This window comes from Chelonoidis abingdonii, chromosome 6 (assembly GCF_003597395.2).
Source record: "Chelonoidis abingdonii isolate Lonesome George chromosome 6, CheloAbing_2.0, whole genome shotgun sequence".
Lineage (NCBI taxonomy): Eukaryota > Metazoa > Chordata > Testudines > Testudinidae > Chelonoidis > Chelonoidis abingdonii.
The window spans coordinates 107959616-107983351 of NC_133774.1; the positions used below are offsets into that span (position 1 = coordinate 107959616).

A 23736-nucleotide genomic window follows, 5' to 3' on the forward strand; every position below is an offset into this window, starting at 1 on the left:
AATTACTGTGCCTAGTGTGGCCGCATGAAATCGAATTTATAATATCAGTTTTATAAAACCAATTTTAGCTAATTCGATATTATCCTGTAGTGTAGACGTGGCCTTAGATATGCACTATAGCACCTCTATAAGCTTAGACAACATTGTTGCATTACTGTAATTCTGTAACACTACGAGGTAAGATTCAACATTAGTTATGTGAATCAGATGTACAGACATTTACTCAGGAGAATTACACATGCAGCTGCTGAAATATGTTATACCTTGCAATTTCGGTACATAGAATCGATCATTTAATCCAATTCTTCCAAATTGTGATGCCGGCTGAAGACAAAAAATGTTAAATAATATTCTAGATGTTTTATCTACATCCATATCATCTTTATCTGTTATAGAGACAAAACCCAAGTGAAATCATTTTTTCTACAGCTTAAAAATAATAAAGAATGTTGAGTAAGGAAAAGCTCTCTATTTATCCTTCAATTTTATTAATCAAGATTCTATCCATTAAGACATTTACATTATACTGTTGTACTGTATGCATCACTAACCATATGCCATCCCTAAACAGTAGGAGTTCAACCATTCACTTCATTCATTAAAATCCACAGAGCCTATTATTCTGTTTGCAGTCTAATAGATATTCACTGACACTATTCAGGCCTCTGATTCAATTTGCCTAAATCCCAGCTGCAGAGTAATCCTGATGGAGATAAACTTAATTTATCACCAGTTTCTTCTCAGAACCATCAACTGTTGGTGTTTCTTAATAAAAGCTGTGGTTCTCTTTTTTCCCCGAAACCAGCACTCCTAGCAGAAAAACTGATCCGTATTTGATTTTTAAAATGGTAAGTTTTTTTTCTCTCTCTCTCTTTTTTTTTTCATAAAGAGAGACAAGTTGTGCTTTGCATGTAGAACATCCTCACTTGCAGGGCATTTGCTGCATTATTTGCCATTTATAAAACTCCATGAGGGCTGTGTTTTGCAAATGAAAATCCTGATTTTCATGAAACTGAGTTGCTTTCCTTTGACCATGTATTTGGTTGATTCAGGTAGAACACAGCTTGTCAGACTCCATCACCTGCTACAGCACAATGCAAAAGAATCACACTGGATATTTTTTCTGGATAAAGTGATGACAATTAAGAGCATGCTTAATGGACCAGATGGTTTTCTTCTGGCTTTTAAATGTTCCCAATTGGGAACATATTTCCTATCAACTTACAGCCGTGTCCAAGGTGTTCACTTTCAAAGCAAAACTGATAGCGTTCATTTACATAAATGGTACAATAACCATTCTCATTTCTAAGCTGTCCCTGTAACCTAATAAAGTGATCTTTGGACAAACTAACAGTAGCAGATTTTTTTAAATTACATGGATTTCATCTGTGCAGTAATCTATAGTTCTCTTATTTAATGGAGGCTAGTCTATTCCTAACTTAAAATACTGGGCATTTTTTAGCCTCTGCATTCCACGCACTTCCCACTGCATTTAGTATCTTCTGATGCAGACATGGCTGATGAACGTGCAAGTCCTCTTCCTGGTGGGACAGTTCAACTGTCCACTTCTGCCAAGGATGAAGAAATCAAACAGTAAATCTGATGAATGCTATGAAGAGTAGCTCTGTTCAGTAAGATTAATATTGGCCATATATCATCATGCCCATCCTGTATCATATCTAGGCAACCATTATTGGCCTGTGTTCTTTTCATATCCTAGACCCAGCAATGAAGGAAGTGAAAGAGAATCACTGTCCAGGTCGCCCATGCCTTGGGTATGGAGAGGTAAAGAAACATCACCAGAAGGAAGGTACCATTGAGAATGTGTAGAGTTTTCTCTCCTCCCCCATTGCTCCTGGAGAATTTTGAGTGTTGCTGAGAAGGATTTCTCTTACTTCCTCCTTCTCCAGGAAACTGGTTCCCTGAGTGGGAGGGTCCATGAACTGGAGCGTGAGTGTGTGCTGGTTTTTTGCCAGGGAGAGGGATCACCAAATAGAACTAGAACATTTTCCAAATATCAGGAATCTCCCCAATACAACCAGCCACTTAGTCACTAATTCCCAGTTCCTACAATCTCAGACCCTTTTCTCAATTTTCATATCCACTCATGTGAGTCATTCTTATGTGAGGCCTTTCACTCTGTTTTAGTCAACAGGAAAATGTTTGAATTTTTCATATTGTCCCTCTGAAGAAAACTATAGCAAATGAGTAACATACAGCACACACAGACTTGGACCTCACCACAATATATTCATGAAGAAATTATTCTAACATTCCACAACATTTATTACTGAATTACCAGGCAGGGGCCTAATTAAAGCAACGGGTGGTATATTATGCACGTATCACCCCTAACTTCTTCGTTATCAGTTTTTGATACAGTCCCTGATCCAAAAGCTTACAATCTAAACCAAATATAGAAAAGGCAATATCTACAAAGTGATATATATATTGAAAGTCCAAACTTTAAGTGGTGTCGTTTATATCATCTAAATAAATGGGTAATAGGTGTTACGAGTGCATAATATGCCACGCATTCCTTTAATTAGACTCCTGCCTGGTAATTCAGTAGCAAATGCTAGGGGGCGTTAAACCTTTTCTTCGTGAATATACTGTAGTGAGGTCCAAGCCTGTGTGTGCTCTGTTTGGGTAATCTGCTGTAGGTTGCTTCTGAGGTACATTATGAAAAATGCAAACATTTTCCTATTGGCTAAAACACAATTAAAGGTTTCACATAAGAATGACTCACATGAGTGGAGATGAAAGAAGAAAAGATGGCTGATTTGCATACAAGGAGAGAGCGTAAAGTGCAGCCTGGCAAAAAACATGAAGATGGAAGTGGAAAAGGAATACAAATGGGATTGTCAGAGATGGGCTTGAGAGGAAACGAAAAAGAAGAGAAGAGATGTAGGCAGGTATAGAGATGTGGAGCGAATTGAAAGCAAAGACAAGAAGCTTTAAGTTGCCAAATATGAGAGGAAGCAAGTGTAGGTAGTTCAAAGAAGGCAGTGAGGTCAAAGTGCATGAAGAGTATTATTTTGTGGCGATATTTTGCATATATTGAATGAAGGTGAGGTGAGAGGCAGGGAGGCTATGTAGGAGACTGCTTCGGGGCAAGTATTTTAGCAGTGGGGATGAAGCAGATGCGTTTTAGAGATGTGTTGCAGGAAGAAGCAATGGGACTTGGTGAAACAGTTGGGGCAGAGGGAAAGACGTGTTAATATAATACACAAAAGATTTAGATGAAACTAAGAGAGAAGATAAGCTCACAAAGAGAACTAAGGAGGGAGTAGACAGAAAGAATGAGATCTGAAGAGAGAAACCGGGGAGACACGATTATAGAGCACGTAGGGATTTATCAAGGAACAGGTGTAAAGGTAGGAGAAATAAGCAGAGAAGAGGGTGATTGGCTGTGTTAAAGTGGCAGATTGAGAAGGATGAGACCTGAAACAAAGCCCTTGCAATAAGAGTTTATAGAGAGAAAGTAACGGCTGGTCTAGACTACGGGGGAAAATCGATTTTAGATACGCAACTTCAGCTACGTGAATAACGTAGCTGAAGTCGAATATCTAAAATCGATTTACTCACCCGTCCTCACCGCGCAGGATTGATGTCCGTGGCTTGCCATGTCGATTCCAGAACTCCGTTCATGTTGGTGGAGTTCCGGAATCGATATAAGCGCGCTCAGGGATCGATATATCGCGTCTAGATGAGACACAATATATCGATCCCCGAGCAATCGATTTTAACCCGCCGATACGGCGGGTAGTCTAGACGTGGCCTAAGATATAGAAGAGACATGGGGGACGAAGGGAGGGGTAAACACACAGAATTTTGCCAGAGAAGTAGGATTGTTTAGAATGTTTGAAAATAGACTTGAAGGGAAAGAGTGAAATTGTATTATATTGTAGGAATTCAGTCTGGTCCCTTTTACTAGAGGCACCTTGCAGGGTAAGAGGAGGAGTAAAGACAAGTAAGAGAAGACAAAGGACATAGGTTGGAGGGAGAAAGAAGCAAAAGCAAACAAATGTGTGGGGAGGAGCAGGGGGGAGAGCTGACGGTGGAGAGAAGAAGCAAACAGAAGAAAGGGGGAAATTAGAAGGAGAAAAATAAGGTGGCTGAAATGTAAAGATTGGGAATAGGCGGATGGACTGGAGGTCTTGAAAGGATCATATAATGGGAGGAGTGTTGTGGCTCAGGAAGAGAAAGTAAGTAGTAATAAAGGAGAGAAAGAGAAAGATGGTGATGAGAAAAAGGAATAAACACATCAAGAGATTAATGCCAGAGACAGAGTGTGGTGTTTGCACTAATAAAAATAAGTTAGGTTTAATGAGTGACCAAATTAGTATCTAAAGTGATGACCCAGAGTAAGACATCAAACAAAGAGGTTAAACTGAAGAAACAAGAGATAACTGCAACTGGATGAGTAATTCATACGGAGACAAGTATCCCGTGACAAGAGTTAAGTATTGAGACAAGAGGGAGGGCCAAATACCAAAGTAAAAAAATGAAGAGAATGGAAAATTGACAGTCATCTGAAGAGAATAGAAGAGACAGTGCAAACTTCAAAAAAAAAAGTAACTGGAGTCATGTAAGAGATTCTATAGCAGTGGTGGGCAACCTGCGACCTGTGGGCTGCATGTGGCCCATCAGGGTAATCCGCTGACGGGCCGCGAGACAGTTTGTTAACATTGACCATCCATGGGCATGGCTGCCCGCAGTTCCCATGGCCATGGTTCACCGTTCCTGGCCAATGGGAGCTGCAGGAAATGGCAACCAGCATCTCCCTGAGGCCTGCGCCGCTTCCCACAGCTCCCATTGGCCAGGAACGGTGAACCATGGCCATGGGAACTGCGGGCAGCCATGCCCGCAAACAGTCAATGTTAACAAACTGTCTCGCGGCCCGTCAGCGGATTACCCTGTCAGGCCACCCACTACTGTTCTATAGAGAAAAGGGGAACATGGAACAAGCTCTTAAGCCTGATTCTTCTCTCCCGTTAGTTTTATACCAGTGAAACCCCATTGTCTTCAATGAAGTTACTCCAGAATTACACCATAAGTGAAAACAGACTCCAATATCCTGGGATACATGTAGAGAGAAACTAGAAATGGGTAGGTTAGAGCTAATGCAGATGTTTCTTATTTTAGCCAGAACTCCTGGGTGAATACCATTTGGTCCGGTGACTTAGTATTGTTTAATTTATCAATTTGTTCTACATATCTCATTTCACATTTTAAAAAATCATCATAAAAACGTGTGCACGTAAGCAGCAAACTTGGTGCTTTATTCTAGCTAAAGATTGTGAACTACTTTCTTTAATGCATGAAAGATGTAAATTCACTATTCTAGACTATTTTTGTAATCATTTGACAGACCTAATCATAATTAATTGTGAGATTAAAAATATAGTTATGATTAATGTCAGTTTTAATTGCACTGTTAAACCATAATATAATATTAATTTAAATGTATTATAAATATTCTTGGATCTTTTTCTACATTTTCAAATGTATTGATTTCAATTACAACACAGAATACAAAGTGTATAGTGCTCACTTTATATTATTTTTTATTACAAATATTTGTACTGTAAAAAAAAAAAATGGTATTTTTCAATTCACTTCATACAAGAACTGTAGTGCAATCTCTATTGTGAAAGTGCAACTTACAAATATAGATTTATTTTTTTTTTAACATAACTGCATTCAAAAACAAAACAACGTAAAACTTTAGAGCAGGGGTCGGTGTGCCGAGTCTTCATTTATTCACTTTAATTTAAGGTTTTGCATGCCGGTCATACATTTTAACGTTTTTAGAAGGTCTCTTTCTCTAGGTCTATAACATATAACTAAACTATTGTTGTATGTAAAGTAAATAAGGTTTTTAAAATGTTTAAGAAGCTTCATTTAAAATTAAATTAAAATACAGAGTCCCTTGGACTGGTAGCCAGGACCCGGGCAGTATGAGTGCCACTGAAAATCAGCTCGTGTGCCGACTTCGGCACCCATGCCATAGGTTGCCTATCCCTCTTTAGAGCCTATAAGTCAACACATGAAGGGGCATGAGACTGTTTAGCATATCTGGCACGTTGCAACGTCAACTTGCAATGCCAACTACAACAGTGACATGCCTTGCAAAATGACGGCTACAACAGTGCCATGCAAACGCCAGTTCTCACTTTCAAGTGACACTGTAAACAAGAAGCGGGCATCATTATCTCCTGCAAATGTAAACAAGCTTTTTTGTTTTAGGGATTTGCTGAACAAGAAGTAGACTTTTATAAGGTGAATTGAAAAATACTATTTCTTTTGTTTATCTTTTTACAATGCAAATATTTGTAATCAAAATAACAATATAAAGTGAGCACTGTACACTTTGTATTCTATGTTGTACTTGAAATCAATATATTTGAAAATGTGTAAATATACCCAAAAATAAAATAATAAATTTAATCTTGTATTCTGTTATTGTTTAACTTTGCAATTAAAACTGCAATCAATTGTGACTATTTTTTTTAATATAGTGAATTTTTTTTGCATTAATTGCATGCATTAACTGTGATTAATTGACAGTCCAATTCTAGACCCATTTGAAATGAACAACTACGGCATTTTTTCTCTTGGATAGACAGCACAGGCAGTCATCGACAAAGATTGGCCTTACAGCTAGTGGGAGCTTATACTGAGAGCTGATGACTTGGCTGTCATTGATTTCTTCCCACTCTGGACCTGCTGACATGCCAAAGTATGGTGCCCAAAAGACCACTTGCATAGTTTGTGCTTGTGGTGGTGTCTGGTCAAATGATCAAAAGAGAAACAAAATTCCAACCTTCACAAATGTTATGAATTCTTCCACTTTGTCATTGGCCAGCAGCATTTTCTTCTGCACTACTTCCAGTGCCTGCCCACTTTGCTTTGCTAAGCCATGTAGTTGCTGCGATGCAGTAGTCTCAAGTTCAGTCATGGCACATTCAGCTTCAATCATTTTACCTTCTAGATTGGTAAGCTTGAGATCCTGAAGTACAGAAACATGAAAAAAGAACTGGTACTGGGAGATAGTTGTGATGTAATTTTAGTCTAAAAAATACACATCATTAGTTAACATTATGGGACATTCCATTTATAATACATAAAATTCAATTTCACAGACTGTATATACATTATATCCATATGTTATAGGGACTGAATTTTCAGTAATAATAAGGTAATATAGCTTCAAGCCAAACTAAATACAATCGTATATAGAGAGATGTTACTATTATTCTGTTTTATATTCTTCTATAAGTATTTTTAAAAATTAAGTTGCTGACCTTGCAACTTTTCATTTTTTAAAAATACTATGCATGAAAAAGTCAAGGAAAAAGGGGTAATAAATTTTTCTACATTAACCAGCAACACTATAATAATATACCTTTTTCCCCAACTCATCTTTAGCCTTGCGATACATCTGTTCATACTGTGATTTCTCTTTTGTAGCTACATTAAGCCTTTGCTTTAGTGAATCAATTGATGTTTTCTTGTTTGAACAGTCTTCAGTCAATGTCTTTACCTGAAGTAAAACCACAGGCAATTTGATTATTTAGACAGAAAACCTAAAAACACGAACAAAATCACAAGCGCACTTATTTTTGTTTTTATTGTATAACTGGTATTTAGGCTAAAAACTTGGTAGAATTTCGAGCACTCACCCTAGGCATTTAATAAGCAGCTGACCCACCCATAGATTACTTTATGTAAAATGGTTGCATAAAGAGTGAGAGTCTAGACAGGTATGATATGTGAATAAAAAAAGGTCTTAAGTTTACTAGTTGGATTGTAGCTTTTAGACATGTTTCACTAATACAATGAGCTAAGCTATAGTTTCAAATCTTTCTAATCACAGGGGGGAAAAGGCATAAAATCAAAACTTAGCTGAGAAAATGGTAATTGTCTACAATGCGATGGCATGCATAGTCTTCTGGATAACTCATTATAACTTTGTCATATGTAGTGAGTGGTGATTTAAGCTAATTTGAAATAAAAGAATATTTCCAGAAAATCACTTTACTCTGATGGCAGATTGTGTTAATCACACAGTCCTACAGATAACATACAGTATTGGTGAATTTCTCTGATTTTCAATTGAAGATAATGTTATATTTTTCAATTTCATCTTCTACAAATAACAATAGAAATATATAGGCTCTGACCCTGTTGAAGCTGAAAAATGGGATGCTGAAAATGCTCAAAGAGCAATGCATAAGAGCAAAGAGTTACACTGAACTCTAAACTATTTTCTCTAAAAACAAAACCAGGTATTTAGCTTGCTCTTTCCTCACTTTATCCCTCTCTCTCTGGTTGACGATTCCTTAATGACACCTTATCTCAGGCATTGGGGGTAAGAGAGCAGCTCTCTCTGGAGCTGACAATGCTTAATGACTGCAAGCACAGACTACTGTATGAGCCCTGCAGCCAGCACTCGCTTTCTAAGAGAATAAAAGTATGTCTTGCTCGGCAAATTGTTTGTTTCTATTTTGGGGTCATACATTGTATAACCTCACAGAGACCCACTAGTCTGTCTCTTTGTCAGGGATAATGCACTGTATGGATATTATAAAAAGATGTCCTATCGCATCTAAGATCTACCAACTTCCATGAAATGCCTTTAGCTATTTAGGAAAAAATAATCATTTGAATGCTGACCTGTAAGTTTTAATTAATATAGAAACAACATATGAAATGAAAAAACCTGAATTTTGAATTATTGATAATACTGCACTACAAGCAGGAATTTATATTTTTTAAAATATTAAAGAATTTAACTAAAATAGATGGAAAATATATGTCAATATATTTTGTGTATAGAATTATCCTTGTTTGATCTCCAGTGCATTTTATAACGTTGTAAAATGTCAGACTTTCCATCAAGGCTACATCAGGAAATATCAACACTAAGTTTTCTATATATTCTCATTATTTAGTTACATTTCTTACGTATATACACTGAATTATGGTGAATTATACAATTAATCAACGCAACCATCAAGTACCAAATTCATATAAACCCAAAATAGATAGAACTGCAATAAATTAACGAAATGTATTGTATGCTTAAAACTGTGGTGCTATTTGTATAATTGGTTGGAATAACTTCTGCAAATCAAGCAGTTTATTTTTGGTATAAATATTAACAACAAACAAGAGGTACCTTTTTCTCAAAACTTTCTAATGTTTCATTAAAAGTTTTTTCAGTTTCCTGGTTTGCTTTCAGACGAGACCTTAAATCTTCTATCAAATGTCTTTTCATATTTATGTCTCTTTCCATTCGAGAAACCCTTGAAATAAGGGGGAAAAATCACAGTATGCACACTATCAAGAAATATAGTTAGAAAATGGATACTTTAAACAATTAAAATGAATTAATGTACATTAAGTATTTTTCATATAGCTTTTGATGAGTTTCCAAGAATGGTGGTGTAAATAGTTGCAATTTATTTTATTCCTGAAGCACAACATAGTATATTTAATCTTTTAACTAACAGTCCTAGTCCTATTAATTCAAAGATTCCACTTGATTGTGGTTTACAGTTTTAGTGATTTGTACTGTATTATATTGTATTAACGTGAAAGCACAACAATAATATTTTAGTGCATATTTATAAAAGAGAAGCAGCTGTTCAGAAAAAACATTCAGAAACTTTAATGAATTAAGAAAAAAACGGTTACTATTATGTGATAGATACTTTCCAATCATTATGTTGGTAGAATTCTTTTAAAAAAGGGAAAAACATTTCCATTTCTGGAACTGAATAATACACTGTAATAAAGGGAAACTGTATCAGTGTGTAGCATCTGAAAAACCACACTGTCATTTCTTTTACAAAACTGCAAAATCTTATAACATAATTTAGCAGTATTTTAACAGAAGCCTCTTGAAAAATCAAACTCACACTTCATGTGACATCTTTGAAATTTTATGATGCACAAATGTATGCCTCATGCAATGCTTTTCCATCTAGAGTACAAATTAATATTTTAAATCTAAACGTTGAGTATTTTCTGAATATGTTCATACAGCTGGACTGTTTTTTCCATATAAAACAAAATGAATGGTAGCAGTATGTTGATATACAAAACATTGCTAATATCATGTCAATACCATATGAAATCAGCAAGAAAACTATAGTACAATATATTCCTTCAATCTATTTTCACGTTTGTATTGACACATTAGTATTATTTGAGTGACTACGTGGAATACTTTTGGCAAAGCAAATGTAGTATGTGTTATATAAAAACAATATAATAAACAGTACCAATATTTTTAATCTAAATCTACACACAACAGTAGAAGGCTTCTTTATTTTTTTTCTTAAGGCATTAACCACTAGAAAATATACATTATTAAAGTGTTTTTAAATAATCTTCTCTATTGGAAGTGAGCAAATTGTATCAATAAGGAAAATTATACAGATTCTCTAAAATAAAAAATTGGGGATGGCTGGATTGGCTTTTTAAAAAAAACACTTTTGATCAGACATGAAGTTCATAGATGTGCGAATAGGTTATATTTATATCCTAAATATAACTGAAGAACAGCACTACAGCTGCTTTTACACTATGAAGCTAGGAGGGAAAAATCTCAGTGGTATATGTCAAAATCAATATACATGAATTCCAAAGTTAAAATAAATCTTAATCAATTCAAATATAAACAAACACAACTGTCCTTTTGCACTTTTTACAAATAAAAGACTGGATATTTAATCCAGTTTAAGCATCTAAACCTTGACATGTCTCCTAGCCCCAAGGCAAAGAATTACTGTATTTGAAAGACGGCTTTTAGCAGTGCTGAGGCATTCATTTAGATTTACATCAAGGATAACTAAAGTCCACTCTGGAGTCTGAATTCTGACTTTAGATATTCTTATTATAGTGCAGAAATTGTAGCCAGCTAATCACTCATCAGTTTATACAAAATGTGATCTTAGCATATACTGTTCTGATTTTCTGAAAAGCCTGAACAGTTTGCAAGATTTATCAAAAAGAGAGAGAGAGAGAGGGAGGGAGGTTTCTCTCAGGAAGTCTGGATCTGAAATGATCAGTCTTGGAATAATCACATATCTGCCACTGGGTGGCACCAAACACAATAGATAGAGGACGAGAACATACTTTTCCTGTAGTTCCTGCATCCTCTCTTCTTTTTCCTGGGCTTCATTTTTCAGAGACTTAATGGTGGTTGAGTGTTTAGTGATTTCATTATTTGCATTCTAAATTGAAAAAAACATAAATAGTATGGATTAAATATTATCTGAGGTATAACCAATAATGAATTTGTTTAAAATAAAAGGGCTTACCGTATAAAAGCTTTTTTGATTAACATTATTAATCAACATTTCATATCTATCATGCTGTACAAAAGAACACTCCTATTTTCACATTTATCAGAACTCTTTGCCTTTGAAAATACATTCAAAACTCCTATTTTTTCATATGACAATAATTATTCTTTATTAATATATGTTCTTCAGGGTACAGGTAGGTACTTTGTCCCTAACAGGCAGGGCCGGCTTTAGGAAGTGCAGGGCCCAATTCGAACATTTTCGGTGGGGCTCCACAGGGATGACTGAAAAAAAAACGTGTAAAAAAAAAGCCTTTCATTTCTTAGCAACCGGTTCCCTATAAAAAGTCCTGCCATAATATGTAATTTTTGTACCAATAGGGTTACCATATGTCCGTATTTTCCTCCCGGGTGGCAATTTAAGAACCAAAAAGTCTGACGTGTCCGGGAAAATACAGATGTATGTTAACCCTACCTAAAGTTCTTTTTTAAAAAGATGGGTATGAACTAGAAATGAGCTCCGCCACTCCCTGAGGGTGTGCTAGGGTGCACATGTGTGGGTCCCAGCTGCTCCCTGCCCATCTCATTGAAGCAGATGTGCAGGGTTACTTCCCTGGGAACTGCAGGGCACCAGTGGACATGGGGCTGGCTGGAGGTAGGGGGGGAGGGGGCTGGAGGTACGGTCTGGCTGCAGCCTGGGCAAGTGGTGTGGGGTGGGCTGTCTGGCTTCAGATAGGGCCACAGGGGGTGTGTGGCATGGGTTGGCAGGGCTGGAGACAAAGGAGTGCGGGACTGGCTGGCTTCAGGCAGGGAGGTGCGGCAGGGGTTGGCTGGTGCAGGCAGGGCAGGTAGTGCGGGAGGGGCTGGCTGGAGGCAAGGTAGCGGGTGCGGGGCTGGCTGAGACTGGCTGGCTGCAGGCAGGGCAGGGGATGCGGGGCTGGTGCAGGCAGGGGGTGCAGGTATAGGGGGTACAGCCCATCCTGTATGGTGAGTGCCCCCTCCTCCTCCCTCCCCCACCAGGGTAGCAGCAGCAGCAGCCTGGGGCTCGGGGGCTATTTAAAGGGCCCGGGGCTCCCCTGCTTCCACTGCCCCAGCCCTGTAAATAGCCGCGGGAACCCTGGGGAAGTGGCAGGGCTTCAGCGGCTATTTAAAGGGCCAGGGCGGTAGAAGCAATGGGAGTCCTGAACTTTTTAAATAGCTCCCAGAGCCCCGCAGCCCTACCCCAGGGCTCCAGCAGTGGTGCTCTGGTGGCAATTTAAAGGGTCTGGGGCTCCAGCCCCTGCTGGGAGCCCAAGGCCTTTTAAATTGCCCCCTGGGGAAGCTGGACCACCCCAGTACAGCACACCGGCTTTTGCTGGTACACCGTACTGGGGCTTGGGCGCGGGGCCCTCTTAGGGGCGAGGCCCAACTCAGAGGAATTGGTTGAATTGGCCTAAAGCCGGCTCTGCTAACAGGACCAGATTTTCCCTTGCATGGGATTGTCAGTAAGAGATGTAAGTAGGAAGGAAGTAAAATTCAACATGGTTAGTCTTGTGGAGTTTTTTTGAACTGTACTCCTCTGCTGGGATGAATTGGAGTATGAGATTTTCGAGACTATGGTTCTTCCCAATCCTTTTGATTTAGGTGAACAAACAAACAAAAAAAACCCTTCCATGATGAGACAAGCAGTCGTGCTACAAGAGTAGCTGTTGCTCCACTGTCCACTGCAGCTGGTAAATAGAAGACATGGAGACAATCATTCCAAGTTGGTCAGATTTCCATATGCAAGTCCCTAGTCTCTGTTGGGGAACGTAGCAGCCCCAAACATTGAGCCATATATAATTCCAGTGAAGGAGCATTGACTTGGGATAGCAGCAAAGGGGGTTAGTGCCATCAAGGTGGCATTCCCCCTGTTCTATACAATAAGAGGGAGATCTGCACACAGAAGGCCCACTCTGCATGCAGATCCGCCGGGGATGATCTGGCCCAGGTTAATTTAGTGCTTGTCTACAATGCCCTGTAGTTTGGACTGTTGGGGGTGTGAATTACGGAACGTACCAAAATCCTGCACCTCCCCCGCCACACAGCATGTGGACACTGTGGAGGTGAACTAAAAGGTACCGATTTTGCATTAACGTAGTCTTCTTCAAACAGGACTATCTTATTGCAAACTAGGTACATTTTAGTTTGCACCCACATGGGGGATTTACAGTGCAGCATTTTGGTGAGCACTTTAGTCCAAATTGCAGGGCAGGGTAGACACAGCTTTAAACACCATCTGCAGAAAAAGAAATAAGAGAATTTAAATAAGTATCCATCTAACTGTAAGTTCAAATAAATGTATATATTAGAGCTCCATAGCTGAAATGAGCAGTATAATTACTGTATGTAACAGTGGGCTATATATTCAAAGCCCCAAGCAAGTGGCATATCCAAAAATTGCATGGGTGGGAAATGCGTGCACAATGCATTTTTGAAGGTTCAGCCATTGTGCTGGGCTTTGGGAATTTACCCATTAAGTCTAAAACTGTGAGCGAATAGATCAGACAGGCAGTAAACAGATACTTGAGGAGAATTTCCCTGCTCAGTGCAGGCTTGTAACTCCCATTAACATTAATGGGAGTATTGTACATAGCACTGTGCACCTCACGGGGAGGATAGGCTCTTGTGTGTGTAGTTAGGTGTAAAGTATTGCTTTTAATACATTGTACAGGCTCTTTTCTGGTGCTACAGAAAATGTTAAATTAGAATAGGAAATGTTGGCTACTCACTCATTTCAATAATGCTGCTTATCCTTCCCTGCCTGGGAACTTTCTTTTGCCATTAAAAATGTTATCCTAGGAGGTTACATTGATTTCGGTTTAACATTTTTAAAAGAAAGTAAAAATTAAAAGCAGGTTGGTGCTAAAAGCAAAAGCTGATGAAAAATGTGTCAGTAAGTTTAACCTGAAACTGGATTTTTTTTTTAATTAAAAAAGAAAGAAAGAAAGAAAGAAAGAAGGAAAGATGTGCTTGGTGATAAATAGAAACATACCGTAAAACACAGAGGATGATGTATAGTTTTATAACCTCTAAGATAAGATGAATGTAAGCAAAAAATGTTGTGATGTAGTGAAGCTCATTGGGTCTTTTACCGGAGTAAGGACTGCACGATTGATCTTAATGGAAATGAGCTCAGTGATCTATTATATAAAGTGAAAAATGTTAACGTGGTTAAGGCATGCCTAGGATTCCAAAGTTTCTGGGTCTGGCATGTCACCTGATCCTGAAAATGTGACGTTTACACCAGAAAGTTTTTTAAATGATGAATGGCAGCAGAATGTTACTGAGTTTCCTGACCTGTTTGTTGAGCTTGACCTTGAGTAGAGCGAAGCATAATACCTAGTTATATGGGTTTACATACCACATGTGAACATGAACACTTATGTGAGAAGTGGGCCTCCTGCACATTCTTAGAATCAAAGACTCACAAAGAAGAGCTTGTTAAAACAACTATAAGAGCACTCCCGTCCAGAGGGGGATTACCTCTTCCTGGGGAAAGAAACCAGGAGAGAGTGTGTGGAAGGGGAAGGAATGAACAAAGCTTTTTCACAGAGGGTTTGGATTGACAGTATGTGTAAGAAAGAGGGGGGAATTTCATTCCCAAGTACCACTGGCCTAAGGGATCTGCTGCACATTCTCAGTCTATGGCTATATCTACACTTTCATGGTAAATCAATCTAAGTTATGTAACTCCAGCTACGTGAATGAAGTAGCTGGATTTGACGTACTTTAGGCCTACTTACTGTGGTGTCTACACCATGCTGGGCTGACAGGAGAGACTCTCCCGTCGACGTACCTTACTCTTTTCATTTCGGGTGGAGTACTGGAGTTGACCGGAGAGCACTCTACCATCGATTTAGTGGGTCTTCATTAGACCCACTAAATCGATCCCCAAAGTGTCAAGCTGGCAGTAGTCTAGACATAACCTAAGTGTATGGAGACCCTACGTCTTCACACTTTTTCTGTTACGCTCACACCATCCATTTGACTCATGGGCAGCACAGCACCAATGCAGACAAGCCGCAAGGAAATACCAGAAAAGCTATTATCCCTGGAACCCATTTCAAAGGGATAGAGAAGGCTGACTATCTATATTTTGATTTATCATTAGTAACAGGACATCAACCTGGAAATGCTTGTAAGAGCATGTTTTTCGGATTAATATATATATTTGCTATCCAAAGGGAGTTAATCACATACATCCACCGTGCCTGTTCCAAAAGACCACAGTCACCACACCATCATATGTCCAAATAATTGTCCTTATTCAGGCAAACTCCCATTGATTTCCATGAGATATTGTGACTCTCACTGGACTTCAACTGGAAGAATAAAAATTGAGTAGAAATTGAGAATCTCAGGATTTGGATCAATAAGTCCACTCCATAAATCCAACAATAGTTATTTGCACTCAATGTGCTCAGCACAGTGTTGTGATATATTTAACAAGTTTTTGATTAAATCTTTTACCTTTCATGTTTTGGGAGGCAACTTTCTGCTAGTGCATTACAAGAGGCAGCTGCACATCGAGGAGAAAGAGAGACCCCAGCACCTGGGTGATGGGCGAGGGAATGACACGCATCAGGAGGAGGAGAGAAAGAGATGCAGCTGCTGAGAGACATGGGGGTCAGGGAAAATATCCTAATTAAACTGTGACAAGTAGGAGGAATGGGGGACTAAGCCAGATTTCACAAGAGAATTCTGGCAGTTGGGTTGTGGCTCCTGACTGAGAGGTGTCACATTGGATATCACAGGAGATGTATAGATTTCAGGAAGGAAGAAGTCTAGAGGCAGGGTATGAAAGCTGGAGGACCACATCAACTGGAAAGTAAGATGGGTCACATATCCAGAAAGAGATGGAAGGAGCTCTAACTAATGGAATGCTCAGCTGGAGAGAGGGGGTTTATGACAGAGTAGGGGGTGGTGAGAGGTTTCCAGCAGCCTGACTCCCACTAAAATCAGAACCACAGAATTCGCATTTGGTGCAGCAGGCAAAAGGAACTCTCTGGAACCCTAATTCCGCCCCCCCACCCCCACCCCAGCTGAATCCCTGGCCCCTAACCTCTACTACTATCCTTCCACCCTAAACCCTAAGGTACTTGCCTCACCTTATATCCAAAGTGCAGGGCAGCTCCAGGAACCAGCACACCAGCGCGTGCCTGGGGTGGCAACCCATGGGGGGCGCTCTGCTGGTTCCGCGAGGGCGGCAGACAGGTTGCCTTCGGTGGCTTGCCTGCAGAGAGTCCGCTGGTCCCGCAGCTTTGGCGGACTCCTGCAGGCGTGCCGCTGAATCGCAGGACCGGGGACCTCCGCAGGCAAACTACAGACAGAGCCAGCCTGCCTGCCGTGCTGGGCGGCAAAAATACAAAATGTACAGAGCTCACTTTATATTATTATTCTTATTACAATTTGCATTATAAAAATGGCAAAGAAAATAGTATTTCAATTCACACTCATAAAATACATGTTAGTTCAATCTCTATTGTGAAAGTGAACGTACAAAAGTAGATTTTTTTTGTTATATACATACACTCAAAACAAAACAATGTAAAACTTTATGGCCTACAAGTCACTCAGCCTACCTACTTTTTCCAGCCAATTGCTAAGGAGAACAAATTTGTTTACATTTAAGAGAGATAAGCTGCACGCTTCTTATCTTACAATGTCACTGGAAAGTGAGAACAGGCATTCATGTGCGCGTTGTGTAGCTAAGAAACTGCAAGGTATTTACATGCCCAGAATATGTTTAATAACATTCATATGCCCCTTCAGGTTTTGCACCAATTCCAGAGGTCATGCATTCCATGCTGATGACACATCATAAAAAACATAATGCTGTTATAGATTATTTCAGACTGATTACTCTGTGGGGGAATTGTAGGTCTCTGGCTCTGTTTTACACATATTCTGCCATATATTTCATGTTATAGTAGTCTTGGATGATGACCCAGCACATGTTGTTCATTTTAATGACACTTTCACTGTAGATTTGACAAAATGCAAAGAAGATACCCATGTGAGATTTCTAAAGATAGCTACAGTACTCGACCCAAGGTTTAAGAATCTGAAGTAACTTCCAAAATCACAGAGGGATGAGCTATGGAAAGTGCTTTCAGAAGTCTTAAAAGAGCAACACTCCGATGCAGAAACTACAGAACCTGAATCACCAAAAAAAAAAAAAAAATCAGCCTTCTGGTGGTGGCATCTGACTCAGATAATGAAAATGAACATGGGTCAGGCACACTGCTTTGGATCGTTATCGAGCAGAACTCATCATCAGCATGGACACACGTACCCTGGAATGGTGGCTGAGGGATGAAGAGACATCTGATTCTTTAGCACATCTGGCACATAACTATCTTGCGACGCTGGCTACAACGGTGCCATACAAATGCCTGTTCTCACTTTTACGTGATATTGTAAACAAGAAGTGGGCAGCATTACCTCCTGCAAATGTAAACAAACTTGTTTGTCTTATTGATGGGCTGAACAAGAAGTAGGACTGAGTGGACTTGTAGGCTCTAAAGTTTTATATTGTTTGATATAGATGAAAGCTAAGGAGTAGAAAAGTAGTACCTCTTTTACTTATCAAGCCCAAAGTTCTGTGTTTTCCCTATCAGGGTCGATAATGTCACTGCCCATGAAAGTTGTAAGGGATGCAGATCCCAGCATTATTTTTAGGGTGAATGCTACAGGAGAAATTGAACTCAGAATCTAATAGTAAACAAACCAAACCAAACAACCAACCAAACAAACAAACACCCCCCCACGATTTACATATTATTTGTAATCTGTACATTTATATGTATAATATAAAACATTTATATCATACAATTGAACTTTACACACACAGGACTAAATCTTCAATCAGGTTTTACTGAGTTCTTACTCAAGGAAAACTTCTAAAATCAGTGAGAGTTTTGCTTGAACTAAATGCTCAATAAATACTGAATAAGGTTTTGGCCAACAGATATAATAAATAAATAAATAATACCTAACACGTATGTCGTTTCCTACACTGAAGATCTTACACTCTGAATGCAGACCCTTAATGCTTTGGGGTCTGAGTTTTTCACATATTTAATTTTACTTTAAAAAAATTAGAACACTTTTAAAGATAAATTGAAAACTGATTTCATATCTTCGATACTAGGCTTCCATACAGCTGGTGTCAAATATTTTTATTCAATAGTGCAATATTCTCTGTCTGAAGGACCAAGAAATAACAACTTTGGTCCAAATATTTTACAGTTTTTACATGGCAAATGGAATTTTGGAATACTAGATTATCAATATGCATGTTTCTTTCTTTGATGAGATGTTGGGCTGGGAGAAAAACAAATGTCCAGCATCCCACAAATGAAGATTACAAGATCTCTGTTTTTCATTTCTTTAAAGCCCCTGCACCCACAGAAGTCATGACCAGTAGGCTTCTGGTTGAAGAGGACAATCAAACGTAAGGATCAAGTCAAGTCTGCTCCCAAATTAGCAGGAGAGGTTACCACTAAATCATGAGGTAGTAGTGGATTAAGACTAAATTGGGCTCAGAGCCAATACTCTGGAACACAAGAGCTACCCACAAACCAAGGTTCCCTACCACACCAATTTGCTCTCAAGCTTGTAGCAGTCCTAGCTATATGCCTTGCCAATGCTACCCCCTGCTTCTGGCTCCTCTCCAGCAATGGGCTTACCCTTACTGTTCCTTGCCTCCAGATTTTATGGATCCATAGTCCTCACCCAAAATCTATAGATCCTGCTTTAATCCACCCCTAAATTTAATAACTCCTTTCCCAATCTGAGAGTTGCACCTAGGCCAGAATCTCAGTTTGTGCTCACCTGGGTAACTAGGACTAACTTTCTTTTAAGAGAAACAGTTTTCAGATTACCAAACGTTATATTTCTTTTATCTTGCCATTTCTAACTTAAACATATCAGTGTGGGTTTACTAAACAAAACTCTCCACTGCTCAGACTTCTCCCCATGGAGAGAGGCGGAGAGAACAAACAATATGTGACATATGTTAATCACATCACTTCATGCTCCATGGGAAAGTGCTATACTACGTTTATGAGCATGGTATAAAAGTCTATATAGAATAGAACAGGATAACCTAAGATTCAAAAATCAGATTATTAACTAGTTATATTTTTTTCTTGTTACCTATTCCTTGCCTATTTTTGTCCCTTACCTATTCATCCAATCCTAGCATGCCCATCACCATGATATCTGGTCATCAACCAAATTATGAAATTGAAATTAATTCTTAAAAATGAACTCTCTCCCCTTCTTCATTAGTTGCTAGTCATATATGCAAGGATCTTTTTTTAAATTACTTGCAACCGTTGGGTTATTTAGTCATTAGCATTATTGTTGTTAACTGATACCAGAAATGCAAAAAAATAAAGGACTAGTTCCCTTTGAAGATAACAGTAATAGTGATTTCTAGATAAGAAGACAGAAGGTGTTACATGAGTTACACAACCAGCACACTTCAATCTTACCCTAGTCACTAATGCTCAGCTCTTTCTCACACAAAGCCTGAAATTACAATTCCCCTCTAATCACATAGTTCCACTGCACTTCCAACAAGCTTTTATCTTGGCCTGCTTTGTCTGTAAAAGATCCGTTCACTTCAAGATTCATTCATTTGGTTATGACTATATGTCTACCATTTAATAACAAAGATTATCTGACACTTAAATTCCTAGTTATGGGCTAGCCTATGGCAAATTGTACCTTTTTACATTTTTGAGACCGAGCAAATGAAATAATCCTACGGTAAAAGTTACCCTGTTAGCTGACTAATCTGTTCTCTCACCTTCAGTTTGCAATACAGCTGCTTCATCTCCAAATCTGTGTTCTTTGAAGAAGTAGGTGGTGGGACTTCAATTTGGTTAGAAGTCACAGGAGACAGACCCTCTTTCAACCTGGTAGCTTGGGCCAGATGCTCTAATTTTCCTTGTAAATCTTCTCTCTCTCGTTGCAACTCAGCCAGATCGGAGGTCAATGTCTGTTTTCCAAATAAAAGTAATAACTAGTCACAGTTACATTCAAAAAATATTTGTTTCTGCTTGATCACAACAGGACGTACATTAGAAAAATAAACAACAGATTCATACATTATCTTTACTCTACATTACATATTAGTTGGCTGAATTCACTGGTCCAGACAGTAGAAAAATCAAATCTGGCAGTAAAGAGAAGTAACCTAATACAGAAAGTCATGTGTGAAACCTTACAGTTTGATTGCATATATTGATATTTGTCTCATGACAGGAAACAAAAGTTATAGGAAGCTGTATAGTAACAGCGGTTACTGCTGACACAGGGCTGTCTGATTCTACAATTATTTCCTGTACTAAGTATCAGGAAATATCAAGCTATCTCAGATATCACTCTGTGGTAAGGATGGCTAAATGTCAATTTTGTTTTAATGGTGACTATTGTAAGCTTACTTGAATGTTCTGTTGACAACTGCTGTAAAACATACATCCTTTTCTTGGCTTTCGTTTTGATATTTGTAGGGCTTGTAGAGGTTAAAGCAAAATGGACCAGCTGCACTAAATATCTTCTGGTTGGCTGGTCTTTACTCACGTTGTGTTATTCCTTCCTTTTCACATATATGCACCATAGCCAGAGAGCCACGTATTCCATAACCTTGACTTTAGGGCTGATGTACTTAACTGGTAAAAGCCAAGCTGGAGCAGGACAGCATAACAGATGTTAGTTGTTTATTCCACTGGGTAGGTCTTACCACCCTATACTGCAGCCAAAATGCTTCTCATTTAGCAACATAAATGTTAAGTCCAATTAGCAGACAGGGCTTGTTAGGGATTTAGTTCAAATAAATAGCATGCAAACTATTTGAGTCTTACAGCACTTGATTGACAACTGACAAGGCCTATTTAATCAGTGAAGTATAATATCACAGTACTAATTAAATATGTAATTTTAGAAATAAAAAATATTTTCTTTAAATTCACCTATACTAAAGAATATACAATTAATGTTATTCTGTGAACATGATACCTGGAATAATCTTTATGCCAGTGCTTATCTTTCACCAGTCTGCAGTCAGCAGAAAGCCACCAACCTTTAATGGCATAACAACTCTCTGCTCCTTAAGAGGATAACTACAGTACTATTTTATTATTCCAAAGAAGCTTATAATATGGTAGTTTAACATAAGGAACAATTAGACAAAATGATATTGAAATCTCTCAGAGGGGGGGAAAAAATCTTGTGTGAAGAATCCCAATTTGAAATTGGAAAAGATACTACAGCTTTTAAATGGCAAATGTGTAGCTGATTACATGTTGGTATGTAAAATAATTGGTAAACATAGGTACAAGATATTGTTCATATTTCAAAGGATGCTAGTATTGACATTAAAAGCAGAATTCTACACTGTTCAAAGTTATGTGCAAAATAAACGCGCCTTAAAATATAAACACTATATGTACATACACATATTTAAGTCACCTGAAGATCTGTGATGAAAAATATATCCAGGAAAAAAAGGAAAAAACCACCACACTTTCATGAACATATTTATGTTCATTACAGACAGCATGGGGAAGTTTGCACATATTCAATGAGATTAAAAAATATTTATAGATACAACAGAATACAGTCTAATTTTTGAACCCAAATACTGATACCATTTCTGCACTCACATACACTTATTAAAGTGATATATATCTGAGATCAGGACCACTGCTGGTAAAAGGCTTAATCTTTCCAATTCCTTATGAGTTTGCTGTAATTTCATTACTTAACCACAGACCAACAGTACTAAGGTAACTTTTGATTGGAACTCTTTAATCTGTTATGTTATTCCCACCTCTCAAAACCCACAGGATTTTAAATGAGAACATCATGTGGGTAGAGGATTCAAAGTGAAGGATACTTAAACAAAAACAAAAAAACCCCAACCCTAACAACAAAAACAGTAGCACTTCAGGAAGCTACATATGTTAATTTATCCAACATATGCAATGCTTCTGCACCCAGATTTTCATGATTTGATTTTTCTATTGTAAATTACTCATAAAGACAAAAGTGGAAAATGACGAAGTTTGTGAAGAACAAATAGTTCTATGTTTGTGCTGTCTAACATCATGGGGTTTTAGCCTGGGACTCAATGAGATTCCTCATCCCCAGGATTGATAGTGTAAGCAAAACCATCAAAGCCAAAGCGTCATGGTCACAGTAGTCACCGTCATGAATGTGGTATCAAATAGATTAAAGGTGTAATGTGGGATGGATCGTCCCAAGACTAGCTGCAAGGCAACAACTTTGGAATTCTTAAGCCCTAGCTTTTGGAATTTACTTAAACTAGGAAATAGATACTTTTCTGTCTTTAAAACACATACATGTACAAACATTAAATGTAAGAGAGAAAACAGGTATGTGCGGAGGGGAAGAGGGGGAGGGGTGTGTCGAGGGAGCAGACAAGGAGAAAACCTACATTTCCCATTGCGGACAGACATGGATGTCCCTTGCAATCAGTGACTGCTGAGAGGTATGTCTGCACTGCATCCCGGATCAACATTCAGGCAAATGTAGTGCAGTTGTAGCCATGTTGGTTCCACGAAATTAAAGAGACATGGTGGGTGAGATAATATCTTTTATTGGACCAACTTCAAGCCACACAGACCTGAAGAACAGCTCTTTGTTATTTACCTTAAATTTATCACTTTGATTCCCCCCCACCCCCACCCCGCAGCAATATGTTTCAGGTTGTTGAGCTGCTGTTTTTTTAAAGGCTTCCTTTTTGGCCTTCCTAACATGCAGCCAAATCCTGAGTGACAGACTCTAAGAAGATTTGTTGCATGGGAACAAGTCATGGGGCTGAGCAGTGAACTTTTCAATCCCAACTAGAACAGGTGTTTTTAAATTCAGGCTGCAGGTGCTACGCCTGTTCGTAGTGACCACACTCTGCTGCAGCCCCTAAAAGATGTTTACAGATTCACTGTGCATACACTTATCCTAACCCCCCTGCTTCTGGTATATACACAGAGCTCTGTCCACAGGGCACAGAAAAGTAAGTGGTGCAATCCTGGCTTTATTGAAATCAATGGCAAAATTCCCAGTTGATTTTAATGGGGCCAGGATTTTACCGAAGATGTCTCTCTGTGCAAGATCTCCATTACTTGGCCCCCTTCTTGGAAATTCGGCAATGTTTGGCCACTACACGGAGAACTGCACGATTACACCATTATTACTCTGCACGTGGCACATCGTAAATTCTTTGGGAGAAGGAACCTCTATGACTGTACAGCACCTAATACAGTGATCCCCAACCTTTTTCATCTGGCGACAAGCCACGAAGGACCGTGGCAGCGGACGAACATCTGCAGAAATTCCGCTGATAAGCGGTAACGTCAATAGGC

At 38.7% G+C, this 23736-nt stretch overlaps 1 protein-coding gene across 1 annotated transcript in view; it reads right to left on the reverse strand.

The window, feature by feature from the left end:
- The window catches only part of CNTLN (centlein), a 617317-nt gene that overhangs the window by 26945 nt on the left and 566636 nt on the right, over positions 1–23736 (reverse strand). Inside the window, exons 20-24 of the mRNA XM_032801780.2 lie at positions 20160–20351; positions 11152–11249; positions 9188–9314; positions 7412–7549; positions 6830–7015 (exon numbers count right to left, since the gene is read on the reverse strand). Of these exons, the coding sequence (XP_032657671.1) occupies positions 6830–7015; positions 7412–7549; positions 9188–9314; positions 11152–11249; positions 20160–20351 (741 nt within the window). The remainder of the gene's footprint in view (positions 1–6829; positions 7016–7411; positions 7550–9187; positions 9315–11151; positions 11250–20159; positions 20352–23736) is intronic.